Source organism: Neofelis nebulosa, chromosome 2 (assembly GCF_028018385.1).
Source record: "Neofelis nebulosa isolate mNeoNeb1 chromosome 2, mNeoNeb1.pri, whole genome shotgun sequence".
In the NCBI taxonomy this organism is placed as follows: Eukaryota; Metazoa; Chordata; class Mammalia; order Carnivora; family Felidae; genus Neofelis; species Neofelis nebulosa.
The window spans coordinates 215,532,130-215,545,232 of NC_080783.1; the positions used below are offsets into that span (position 1 = coordinate 215,532,130).

Consider the following 13,103-nt stretch of genomic DNA (forward strand, 5'->3'; position numbering starts at 1 on the left):
GGCTTGCTTCCTTAGCTCCCTCTGGTTTCTACTCAGACATTATCAGCGAAACCTCCCCCGGACAACTGAAGTATAAAATTAAAACACCCCAGGGGCTCCTGGGTGGCTCAGTGGGTTAAGCTCAGGTCATGATCTCACAGTTCGTGGGTTTGAGCCCCATGTCAAGCTCTGTGCTGACAGCTCGGGGCCTGGAGCCTGCTTCGGATTCTGTGTCTCCCTCTCTCTCTATCCCTCCCCAAGTAGTGCTCTGTCTCTCTCTGTCTCTCAAAAATAAATAAATGTAAAAAAAAAAATTTTTTTTAAGAAAAAAATTAAAACACCCCATCGCCTTCCTACTCTCTGAGTTCTCCTCCCTCCTCCCAGCCTGGTATCTCGAAGGAGAGATTTAGGGAGTGTACATCTTTTGGCAAACAGTTCCACTTCTCATGATAATCTCATGATCAGAAACAGTCCCAAGGACATTGCTTGAATGAGTGTCTTTATACTTTGATTAAGCAGTGCAGTATGTAGGGAGCCTTATCCAAGTCAGATACCTCATCCTGGGGTCTTAAATCTGCACTAATCTGTGCAGCGGGCTTTGTCAGGAAGGCACCCTCAAGTCAGTCAGTTATGCCAACTCAGATTATGCGGATCTGGATCACCAGTTTCTCGCTCTCTCTCTCTCTCTCTCAATGTTTGTTTGTTTATTTATTTTGAAAGAGCGCATGCATACAAGTGAGAGTGAGTGGAAGAGGGGCACACAGAGAGAGAATCCCAAGCAGGCTCTTTGCTGTTAGCATGGAGCCCGATGCGGGGCTCAAACCCACAAACTATGAGGCCATGATGTGAGCTGAACGAAATCAGGAGTCGGATGCCTAACCGACTGAGCCACCCACGTGCCCCGAGAAACTGATTTTTTTTTAATATTATTCAATTTTAATATGAATTTAAATTTAATTTTAACCCACGTGCCTAGTGGCTCCTGTTCTGGGCAGCACAAGACCCACAGCGACAGCAGGAAGCGTGGTTAGAAATCTCTACCACAGAAAGTTCAGTAGCAGGAAACTGGAATTACGGTATAGTCACAGGATGGAAAATAATTACAGTAAGAGCAAACATTTATTTGTTGGGTGCTTTCTTTGCTTTCTTTAAGCCAGGCGGTGTCTCAAGCACTTGACCTGCCAGAACTCCTTGGATTCTTGCTGAACATAGTAGTGGAAAGAAATACACACTATAGCCTTCCGCCAACAGGGGTGAATGAATCCTAGATGCACAAGGCTGAGGGGAAAAGCAAGTCCCAAAAGTTGCCTACCATGTGATAGCATTTTTCAAACCTTAAAAACAAGCAAAATGAAACACTGTTCCTGGGTATACAGATACATGGTAAAGCCATTAAAAGGCAAGAGAATTCAGGCTACGATGCTTTTTGTGGAGAGAAGGTGCCCCAGTGAGCCGGCTCTGTCCCCTCCTGACCTCCTGGCCTCTGCACGTTGTCACAACTCGTCTGCAGCCGCCCTGGGGTGAGCAGGCACCACTTGTGTGGACTTGTTAGGACAGCGTTTTCACTAGAAGCCGTGATCATTGCGGCGTCACCAAAGCTAGCAATGAATCTGGTTTCAGTTCGCGGTGAAGCACGTGTTCGGTTACAAGAGGGGGTGGCTTACGTTAGTTGCCTTGGTCGGGTTCCTTAAGCCCTTGTTATTTAGCCAAACCCTTTGCTCCAAATATTTGTTTTTTGTTTCCCCTTGTCTCATGCTGAGTTGAGCGTTACCAGAATCGAGCCGCAAGAACTTAGTTTGAAAATGAAAAATCCGAAAATTGTAAAATAACAAATATGTTTACTTATGAACCGTTATCGTGAAAGTGTTGGTTAGAAGAAAAGCCCAAACGACACCTGAGGGCGTTACGAATCAATCTTTATAGCAGATTTCATCTATAGGTCGGTGTAATTTCAAAATTACATAGTGGTTTGTGGTAAGTTGCGTTCAGAAACATTCTGCTGCCGAGGGTCCGGTTTTGCTGTTGGGAGTCTACGAGTGGCCCGGAGCTGATGGTTGAATTTATGTCAAGCTTTTCTGTGTAATATGTGCATCTTTGACTTTTTTCCTTATTGTTCCGTCTTTATTCTTTCCTGCATTACTGACATGGGTTTATCTTTTCTCCCTTTAGAGAGTTTTGAGGTGACAGTCACCAAAGAAGGTGATAAAGGGTTCTTTCTATCCCTCCTATGAATATTAACCCACTAACTTTGTTTATAAAATTGGGAATCAGCCCTTAAACAGAAGAAACTGTCATGCTCTTTTACCCTGATTTATTCTCCTACTTTGTTTCTATTTTTAAATATATTGATGGAAATTGTATGTAACCAAACCCTTGGTCAGAAATATCTAGAAATCAGACATCCATTTGAACTGTACGGATAATACTGTACATTTGTTTCTTAATTGAACTTAAGAGATTCACTTTGTAACCATTTTCTAGGAGTTGTAATTTTGGAAGAGTGCAGCCTTATTTTTACATGAAATACATTTTTTTTTTTTTTAACATATACGTATACATCAAAAGACTTAATGTTCTCCCACCGGCAAGAATGGACGCCTAGATTTCACCCCTCATTAAGCTTGTGAGCCAACTTCCAGGTGCTGATGTCCTGATGTCCCCAGGCAGGCTTGTTTCGCAGGTCTGATAGGCTAGCTTTGGAAACCAAGGCAAGTCTAGCAAATCCCTCCCTGTGGCGGAACCGATCTTCATAGTAAACCATAGCTGTTGAAATGGATGCCTGAAAAGTTGGTATTTCTACCTTTCTCATTTAGTAGTTTGTTTTGATTCCCTAATTTTAGCCAGGCTCATTGCACAGGAAGACTTGTTTCTTTTGACTTTTTTTTTTTTTTTTTTTGACAGAATTTCTGTAATTACGGTGCTGAACCTTTTATGTTACCCTCCTTCCTCTCTCAACACTTGACTGCATTTTAGCCTTCTCTCTGGTCCAAATCAAAATCGCTGCCGGCTGTCCCCAGTAGCTGGGGACAGTTGCTCTGCGTTACCAGTGGCCGTTTGCTAATGAGACTGCTTTTACCCTGGAGCCATCTTAAGTACTCCTGTGAAATGCCTGTCTATATTTTCTCTTTCTCTCTTTTGTATTCCTGCATGAATGGATGCAAAGTTAAGCAAGTTGCTTGGAAAGCGAGAACCATGCTTCTTTTTACTAAAGCCCCAGAACTTATCCCTGTCCAAGCACAGTGCCCTTGCTTTGTCCACAGACCCTCTAAACCCCTGGCTGCCGAACTGTTGTCATTTCTTTTCGGGGGGGGGGGGGGGGGAGGTATGGGAAGGGGGAGGGGAGCACGCAGACTCCCGGGGGCAGAAATTCTAACCTGCGCTGCTTTGACTCCCTAGGTGAGATTTGTGGATTTAAAATTCATGGGCAGAATGTCCCCTTTGATGCAGTGGTAGTGGATAAGTCCACTGGCGAGGGAATAATTCGCTCAAAAGAGAAACTGGACTGTGAACTACAGAAAGACTACACATTCACCATCCAGGCCTATGACTGCGGCCAGGGGCCGGATGGCGCCAACGCGAAAAAGTCTCATAAGTAAGTAAGCTGATCAGAGAGAGCGCGTGCGAAGAAAGCAGTACTGACCCTTGCTTTCTTTCTGTGTCCCCGAGACTTTCTGTGTTCTTAGAGATGAGCCAGAAGGTATTTCTGGCTCTCCGCCGAAATTGTAAGCTCCTTGAGGATAGGAATCCTGTCTGTTTACCCTGCAGCATTAGTTGTCGAATAAGCAAATGAATGGGCAGTTTTATCCCACCCAGCACTCTAATGACAGAAACTAGAGCTCTGCACTGAAAATCGGGAAAGCCCATTTTCTCCTCCAGGAGGATATTTTGTTGTTAGGTTTCTTTTTCCTGCAAATTCAAAGGGCAGAGCATTCGTTCATGCTGGTGGGAGCGGGCTGACTTTGGCGCCCCATCCTGGACGTGTTCATATCCATATCCTTTGAGAACTGCTCGTGGAACAGACAGGACTCTGAACTAGACCTGGATTTAGAATTCCAGTCTTTTCTCCGCCACTTTCTGTCCCTTCGGCATGGGGCAAGTTTTCGTCTTGTTGAGTCTCGGTTTCTACTTGGCTCCTGGGCTAGGGAGAGAGGGGCACGCTGCCACGAGACCCATCGTGAGGGTCAGGAGGATGCGCGGCGTTGGGTGTGGAGGGTTTTGGTGCACACTGGGGGTGCTGAGTGCCAGAGAACTACTCCTCATCCTTTTCACACCGTGCGATATTACTGTTGTCCTTGAAAAAGCCTTCTGTGGGTCAGAGATCCTGTCTGAGTCAGAAACACGCCCGGATCAGTAGCCCTGAGACTGACCCTTTCCTCTCTTTGTAGCCAAGTCTATGGTGCCTTAGTTTTCTCATGCCCAAGACGGGGAGGTGGAAGGGCAGCACGGGGTCGGCCAGGGAGGGAGCACTGAGGTCTCTTGGAGGACCTTCGTTTGTTGGATCAGTTAGTGGGTCATGGGCAACAGTGGGCTGCGAGCCGTCTCCATTCCCTAGAAGCAGGACGGGATTGGTTTCCATGCTCCTGATCAGACTCCCCATCCACATTTCCCATCTTCTATCTATGTCTTACTCCTTCTTCCTTTGGGTCTAATTTTGTCTGATCTAGTTTATCTCCCTTCTGCATGCCCTGTCCCGTATTGTCAAGAAAACCCCAAGTCTCCAAGTCTTTTATTTTACTGCCTTTTTTTTTTTTTTTTTTTTTTTACACCAGCCATTTTACTCCTAGGACCTGGAAGAATCAACTTAAATTCCTATTTTAACTTTCTGAAGTCCTCTCCATGCTAAAATAACAACAGTGACTAGTGTAATTTTTTTCTCCATCATACAAACTTCATGAAATAAGATATTAGCAAAAGGAAACATAAAAACGGGGCAGAACTGGTGTACTTTGGGTTAAAAAAACAAACCGAACGCACAGCTTTTTTTCTTCTTCTTCCAGAGCAACTGTCCATATCCAGGTGAACGATGTGAACGAATATGCACCTGTGTTCAAGGAGAAGTCCTACAAAGCGACCGTCATCGAGGGGAAGCAGTATGACAGCATCCTGAGGGTGGAGGCCGTGGACGCCGACTGCTCCCCCCAGTTCAGCCAGATATGCAGCTATGAAGTCGTCACTCCAGACGTGCCGTTTGCTATCGACAAAGATGGTGAGTCAGAGGAACAGGCCTTCCTCGCCAAGGTGACGGTCCATTGGCAGTTCCGCACGTCGGCGAAACTCAGATTGGAGACCGGCTTCATCCATCCCTTCAGGATGCTGTAGCAAAGTACCGTGAGCTGGGGGCTCAAACAGTCAACAGTTCGCACTGTTCCGGAGGCCGGGAGACCGGGATCAAGGTGCTGGCAGATTGAGTGTCTGCTGAGGACCCGAGTCCCGGTTCCCAGGTGGCCATCTTCCTTCTGCGTCCTCACAGAGCGGGGAGAGAGCCCTCTGGGATCCCGGTATGGGGGCCGCACACTCACGACTTCATCTAACCCTAAGTTCCTCCCCTAGGCACCACCTCCTAATATCACATTGGGGGTTGTCAGCATTCAGATTTGGAGGGGACAAGTATTCATTCCATAGCAGAAGACCGAATGGTGTGTGAGTTTCAGATAAATATTTTTTCACTCTGTCCCCTGAAAGCCTTTTTGTTGGCACCTGAAGTCACGGGTTCTTTTTTTGGGCGCCCTATTTTTCCTTCTTCCGCCAAGGTCTAATAAAAAACCCCCCACCTAACGTGTTTTTAATCTGTACTTTCTCACTTGTCTATCGAAGTGCATCTGAAAAGACTGACCTTTAGTTGGTCTGTCTTCTGCTCTCCATCAGATTTGGATCTTCTGTCTCATCTTGAAGACGAAGGTTTCTGCCTTGCTGCCAGGTGCTCCAGTCCTTTGTAATTGAGCAGAATGAACTCATGCTGGAGCTCAGCTTTTTTTTTTATTAGGTTATGGCCTCTTGATGGTGATGCAGTGTCTCTGTTGTTGATGCACAGTCCAGAATCTTTGATGAAATTACGGACATTGCAAACACTTTGCAGATGTCTGTACCCATATTCAGAAGCAGGCTTCTGTTCTAGCAGGTGGGGGTAGGGAATCTTTCTCTCTTCCTGTCTCTGTGACACACACACACACACACACACACACACACACACACACACACAGTAAATCTTTGAGCAAGAAATATTTAATGCAGCTTCATCTAGTATTTAGTATTTGAAGTACTGGAATTACTTTTCTTTATTCTCTCATATGTTAAATACTTAATCTTAAAGCGCATATAAAACCAAAGAAGAAAAACTATAAGAATAAATGGAGGTTGAATTGTGTAGATTCATTCCTTCTGTTTTAACAGCCCTTAAAGATGGATTTAGTGTGCGTTCAAGCGCAGGAAAGCAAGACCGAGCATTAATTATCTCGAGCATCAGGTTGATTTCCGTGTCCGTGTTTATAACACTTAGAACACATGTACTTTGTTTTTTGTGCTTTTATTTAAAAAAAATATTTTAATGTTTATTTATTTTTGAGAGAGAGAGAGAGACAGACTGTGACTGGGGAAGGGGCAGAGAGAGAGGGAGACACAGAATCGCAAGCAGGCTCCAGGCTCTGAGCTTTCAGCACAGAGCCCGATGCGGGGCTCGAACTCATGAACCATGAGATCGTGACCTGAGCCAAAGTCGGATGCTTAACTGACTGAGCCACCCAGGTGCCCCAGAGCAGGTGTGCTTTGTGTTTCAGCACAACTTTGCCTTCTCACTGTTGTTTGTTTCCCCTCTGGAAGGTTACATAAAAAACACAGAGAAGCTAAACTATGGGAAAGAACACCAGTACAAGCTGACCATCACCGCCTACGATTGCGGGAAGAGAAGGGCAGCGGAAGATGTCTTGGTGAAGGTCAGCGTCAAGCCCACCTGCACCCCCGGGTGGCAAGGTGAGTTTCATTCTCCTTTCTGCTCTCACACCTGTTCTGACACGTCGCATACCAGAGGGCCCTAAAGTGTGAGTCTTCCTCCTTCCTTCCCTCCTTCCCTCCTTCCCGGGTTTGTGGACCCACACAGGATGGAACAAGAGGATAGAATATGAGCCTGGCACGGGCTCTTTGGCCCTCTTCCCAAATGTCCACCTGGAGACGTGCGACGAACCCGTGGCCTCAGTGCAGGCGACGGTGGAGCTGGAGACCGGCCACATCGGGAAAGGCTGTGACCGTGACACCTACTCCGAGCAGTCTCTTCACCGGCTGTGCGGTAAGGGGGCCTGGTGGTCTTCGGTGAGGGCGAGAGACACCCTTTCAGGTGGAAGAGAGTATGTGTGGGTGGCGGGGGGGGGGCGGGTGGTTGTTTATAACCCTAAACCGGAACAGACTCTGACTTTCTGACACGGCTGTTACTGCCTTGGCTAATTGTCATGCTGGATGGGCTTCAGGAGGTACATAAACCCCTTACAGCCTGTTCAGAATGTTACATGCGTGTGCATTTTAGGAGCCGGTGATGCGAGGAAAGTGTTTCTCTAACGTACGTTGAGGATAATCAAAAGAGAGGGATTATGTAAGTAGAGTGAGTTTGAAATGAGATGTTTATCTAAGGACTGAAGAAAAAAATACAGATAAAGCAATAGCTTTTGGCAAACGAGAAGTAGAAAGCCGAAACTACGGACACTCACGTCTAATTCTGAGTCTCGGCAGATTGTTTACCACAAACATTATGTGAAATCCAGAGACCCCGTGGTTACGAATCCCATCAAAGCCTTGCCGTCCGTCTTCACCAATAGTTGTGGGTATTTTTCTGCTTTATCTGAATGAGGTAGAGGTGAGGTATGGATGCCTGTCGTGGAAAATGCCGAGGAAGAGTGTGCCGCTTGGCCAGCAGCGAAACCCCCGTAACTGAAATGACCTGTCCGTGCTCAGAGGGTATTTTGTGCCTCAGGAGCTACTTGGCGTCAGCTCTGCGGGCGGCGTTTTCCCACGTCCCCGTCTTTCCACCGGCCTGATACAGCCTGTAGGATTAAGCAACTAGATTTCTTACATAACTGGAATATGCAAAACGAAAGAGTTTATCCTCTGCTGGCTTATCCTAATGGTTAATATTCTCCGTGTTGCCTGACTCTGGGTCCAAATAGTCACGTACTGAAATCTGCATGGAAGGTGAGAGGTCTGGGACATATTTTAAACTATGTACGTTTAAGTGTAACGTTTAAAATTTATTCTTTCTCTCTAGTGCCATGATTTTTTTATGGCATTAAGTGAACATTTTCTCAGCAGAACAGTTTACAGTTAGGAAGGAAGAATGGAAAGAATTTCCCCCATGAGTGCTTCCTGCACAGTCTGCATTTCTGTATGTTGCCTTCATTCAGTGTGCCCATCAGGCCCACCAAGGAGGTGGTGTTGACCTCATTTTTACTGAGGAATTCAGTTGGGAGAGGAGGGGGAGAAGTTCTCACTTTTAGGAAGAAAGGGGCAGGCACTGGCATTTGACCGAGGTCGTATGTGAGGTCATGCTGCTCCTAGGAACAGAGGACCAGGTGATGGGGAGAGCTCCCAAAGTCTTCTTCCGTGGGCACATTTAAAAGAAAAATGAGCTTGGCAGTGTGTAACAATAGCTGGAGATTTTTTTCATGTTCCTTGATTCACTGATTCCATTTCTAGGAATTGATGCTAAGGGAATAATCGTGGATCACACGGAGGTCCTCGTGAAGGCAGGGTTTGTCATAGAAAAGAGTGGGGACAGTCTCAGTGTTTGCCAAGGAGATCAGTTAAATAAGTCACAGTGTATCGGTGCAGTGAAATGCTCAGACATTTAAAAATATGCTATAGAAAAATACTAATGGGAATGTGTGTACCTTTATACATCGTAGGACTCTATTTTTTATAATGTGTATATTCGTAGAGAAAAGACTGGAAGTGTTTGCACCCAGATGTTAATAGTGGATATATTTGGGGGGGTGCCTGGATGCCTCATTTGGTTGAGCATCCTACTCTTGATGTCCGTTCAGGTCTCGATCTCAGGGTTGTGAGTTCAAGCCCCATGTTGGGCTCCACGCTGGGTACAAAGCCAACTTAAAAAAATTTTTTTTTTTTAAATAGTGGATATATTTGGGTGGGATTACAAGTAATGCTCTCTTCCTTTTATCCTTTAAAGTTTTTTTTTTTTTTTTTTTTTTCGAGGCAGAGAGAACAAGAGGGGGAAGGGCAGAGAGAGGGAGAGAGAGAATTCCAAGCAGGCTCCATGCTCTCAGTGCAGAGCCCAGTGCAGGGCTCGACCTCATGAACCATGGGATCATGACCTGAACTGAAATCAAGAGCTGGATGCTCAACCGACTGAGCCACGCAGGCACCCCCTTTTTTCCTTTAAGCAAAAATATCCACAGTTAGTTACTATTTATGATTTAAAAAAAAATAAAAACCCTTATTTTTAAGGAACATAAGCAGAAGCTAGCAAATTGTGTAACTGGAAGATAGGATGTTGCCCTTAGTGTGGCCTCGAGACTCTTCTACCTTCCGAGTCCTTCACGTTGTGCGTATTGTTACCGTGTCGGCTTAGGCGCTGCGTCTGGCACCACCGAGCTGCTCCCGTCCCCAAGTGGGTCCTTGAACTGGACTGTCGGCCTCCCCACTGACAACGGCCACGACAGTGACCAGGTCTTCGAGTTCAACGGCACCCAAGCAGTGAGGATCCCAGATGGTGTCGTTTCTGTCAACCCGAAAGAGCCTTTTACGATTTCCGTGTGGATGAGGCATGGGCCTTTTGGCAGGAAGAAGGAGACCATTCTCTGTAGTTCAGACAAAACAGGTAGGTTAATCTTGCAGTCAGGGCGTCGTACTTGAGTGGCCGCCGCGGTGGTCGCTGGAAGCAAGACCCCTTATTCTTCCCCGAAAGGCTCCTGGTGACACACATTTTTCTGTGTTCTGTGCGAGGGCTCTCCGCCCTCAAGATACTGTACTGCCGTTTGGTGGTTAGTTTTACTCCGTGAGTTGGGCCCCACTTCTCAGTCAAACCCAAGTGTATCTGTTTCCAAACCCTGCCTTGGCCCGACTGGAGAGTTCATTTATGCGGATAAATGATAGAACCGTGTCTTCAAAATCCATTAAGGAAATAGCTTTTATTTCTCCTTTGGGTATTAAGTTGGCAGCTTACCAGGAGGATTTCTCTCGGCAGACATGAACCGGCACCATTATTCACTGTACGTCCACGGCTGCCGCCTCACTTTCCTCCTCCGTCAGGATCCTTCAGAAGAAAAGAAATACAAACCTGCAGAATTCCACTGGAAATTGAATCAGGTGAGTGCCTGGAAAACTCACGGATTTATGACCTTTCCGAGAGTATAACTAGGTATTACAGCTTCATACAGGACCAGCTATTTATGGGCAGTGTATATTTATATTTATGAATAAATATAAAAATATTAAAAAAAATTTGCAATGTATGTAGACACTTTGGGCACAGTTCTGTTACAGTAACTATAGTCTTTTTTCTTATTTTTATTTTTTTATTTTTTAAACATTTATTTTTGAGACAGAGACAGAGCATGAACGGGGGAGGGTCAGAGAGAGGGAGACACAGAATCCGAAACAGGCTCCAGACTCTGAGCTGTCAGCACAGAGCCTGACACGGGGTTTGAACTCACGGACCGCGAGATCATGACCTGACCCAAAGTCGGACGCTTAACCGATTGAGCCACCCAGGCGCCCCGAGTACCTATAGTCTTAATGTACATATTTAGTTTCTTCTGATGACGTTTAAAAACAACCTTGCTATATTACTTGTGAGTTATAGGATAGCAAATAAATCCTTTGAACTCCTTTCCTCTGAAAGCCTACGTTTTTCATTTTATACGTTTATATTTGACACATCCAGTATTAATATAAAGAAATTATATGCTTTAAATTCAAAATACTGTGTTGTAGTTTATTGAAATTTGCAGCACTTGATTAAACATTGGGATTGAGACCCTTGTATTTGTTTATTCATTATTTAAAGCCTTGCCTCCCAAATTGTGCCAAGGAGCCCCCGGGTTGCTTCAGCAGATTTAGGGGTGCCGTGGGATATCTTAGACTGTCAGAGAGCCAGCAATCTTGACATCTTTCAGAAACCACACAAACTACTAGCTTGAGGGAGTTTACAGTGTCCCCATTAGGTCACCTTACATCCCTTTTGATGATAGCGTATCTTTTGCAAAGCTGCTTTCCCAATAGTTTCTGTGATAAAAAGCAAGTATCACGTGAAAAACAATTGGTGCATTTCAGGAAACAAGGGGGCGCTGTAAACTGAGGAAACCTTTCCTTTAAAATCACAGCAGATCGTTTCTTTTCTTTTTTTATATTAGAAAGCAAGAGAACGTGTGCACAAGGGGCAGAGGGAAAGGGAGAGAATCTTTTTTTTTTTTTTTTTTTTTAATTCACATTAGTTAACATATAATGTAATAATGGTTTCAGGAGTAGGATTTAGAGATCCATCACTTACATAGAACACGAGCGCTCATCCCAACAAGTGCCCTCCTTAATGCCCATCGCCCCACCCTCCTCCCCTCCAGCAACCCTCAGTTTGTTCTCTGTATTTAAGTCTCTTATGGTTTGACTCCCTCTCTGTTTTTATCTTATTTTTCCTTCCTTTCCCCTATGTTCATCTGTCCTGTTCTTTAAATTCCAAATACAAGTGAAATCCTATGATACTTGTCTTTCTCTGACTTCTTTCACATAACTGACTTTCTCTGACTTCTTTCTTTTTGATTGCTGAGTGATATTCCATTGTGTATATAAACCACCTTTCTTCATCCATTCATCGGTTGATGGACATTTGGGCTCTCTCCATAATTTGCCTATTTTTGATAGTGCTGCTATAAACATTGGGATGCATGTGTACCTTTGAATCAGTGTTTTTGTACCCTTTGGATAAATACCCAGTAGTGGCAATTGCTGGGTCGTAGGGTAATTCTATTTTTAATTTTTGGGGGAACCTCCATACTGTTTTCCAGAGTGGCGGCCCCAGTTTGCATTCCCACCAACAGTGCAAAAGTGTTCTCTTTTCTCCACATCCTCGTCAACATCTTTCCTGAGTTGTTAATTTTAGCCATTCTTACAGGTGTGAGGTGGTATCTCAGTATGGTTTTGATTTGTATTTCCCTGGTGATGAGTGATGTTGAGCATCTTTTCATGTGTGTATTAACTATTTGGGTGTCTTTGGAAAAGTGTCTTTTCATGTTTTCTGCCCATTTCTTCAATGGATTATTTGTTTTTTGGGTGTTGAGTTTGGTAAGTTCTTTATAGATTTTAGATAGTAGCCCTTTATCTGATAGGTCATTTGCAAAGATCTTCCCTCATTCTGTAGGTTGTCTCAGGTTTGTTGTTTCCTTCACTGTGTAGCTTTTTATCTTGATGAGGTCCCAGTAGTTCATTTTTGCTTTTGTTTCCCTTGCTTCTAGAGACATGTCTAGTAAGAAGTTGCTGTGGCCAAGGTCAAAGAGGTTGCTGCCTGTTTCTTTTGAAACTTTAAAAAAAGTGTTTATTTATTTATTTTGAGACAGAGAGAGAAAACAGGTGGGTGGGAGAGGGGCAGAAGGGGAGAGAGAGAGAGAGAGAGAGAGAGAGAGAGAGAGAGAGAGAGAGAAAGAGAACCCCAAGCAGACTCTGTTCCAGCAGCACAGATCCTGACATGGGGCTCAATCTCATGAATCTAGAGATTGTGACCTGAGGCGAAACCAAGAGTTAGACAGCTTAACCCACCGAGCCACCCAGCCCTCTTCCCAAATGTTTTTAACTTTTTTTTTTTTTTTTTAATGTTTACTCCTCTAGGATTTTGATGGTTTCCTATCTTGCATTTTGGTCTTTGATCCATTTTGAGTTTATTTTTGTGTATGGTGTAAGGAAGTGGTCCAGGTTCATTCTTCTGCATGTCGCTGTCCAGTTTTCCCAACACCATTTGCCGAAGAGACTGTCTTTATTCCGTTGGATATTCTCTCCTGCTTTATTGAAAATTAGTTGGCCATACATTTGTGGATCCATGTCTGGGTTGTCTAGTCTGTTCCACTGATCTCTGTGTCTGTTTTTGTGCCAGTACCATACTCTCTTAATTACAGCTTTGTAATGTAGTTTAAAGT

The 13,103-nt window shown here is 44.7% G+C and overlaps 1 protein-coding gene across 4 annotated transcripts in view; it reads left to right on the forward strand.

The window, feature by feature from the left end:
• CLSTN1 (calsyntenin 1) overlaps window positions 1-13,103 on the forward strand; it is a 91,275-nt gene that overhangs the window by 57,892 nt on the left and 20,280 nt on the right. For 2 of the 4 annotated variants that reach the window (XM_058719179.1, XM_058719182.1), the window contains exons 3-9: window positions 2,149-2,178; window positions 3,376-3,571; window positions 4,977-5,185; window positions 6,796-6,945; window positions 7,073-7,258; window positions 9,551-9,799; window positions 10,166-10,287. In XM_058719179.1, coding sequence (XP_058575162.1) covers window positions 2,149-2,178; window positions 3,376-3,571; window positions 4,977-5,185; window positions 6,796-6,945; window positions 7,073-7,258; window positions 9,551-9,799; window positions 10,166-10,287 — 1,142 coding nt within the window. The remainder of the gene's footprint in view (window positions 1-2,148; window positions 2,179-3,375; window positions 3,572-4,976; window positions 5,186-6,795; window positions 6,946-7,072; window positions 7,259-9,550; window positions 9,800-10,165; window positions 10,288-13,103) is intronic. The other 2 variants (XM_058719180.1, XM_058719183.1) reach the window with 1 other exon arrangement.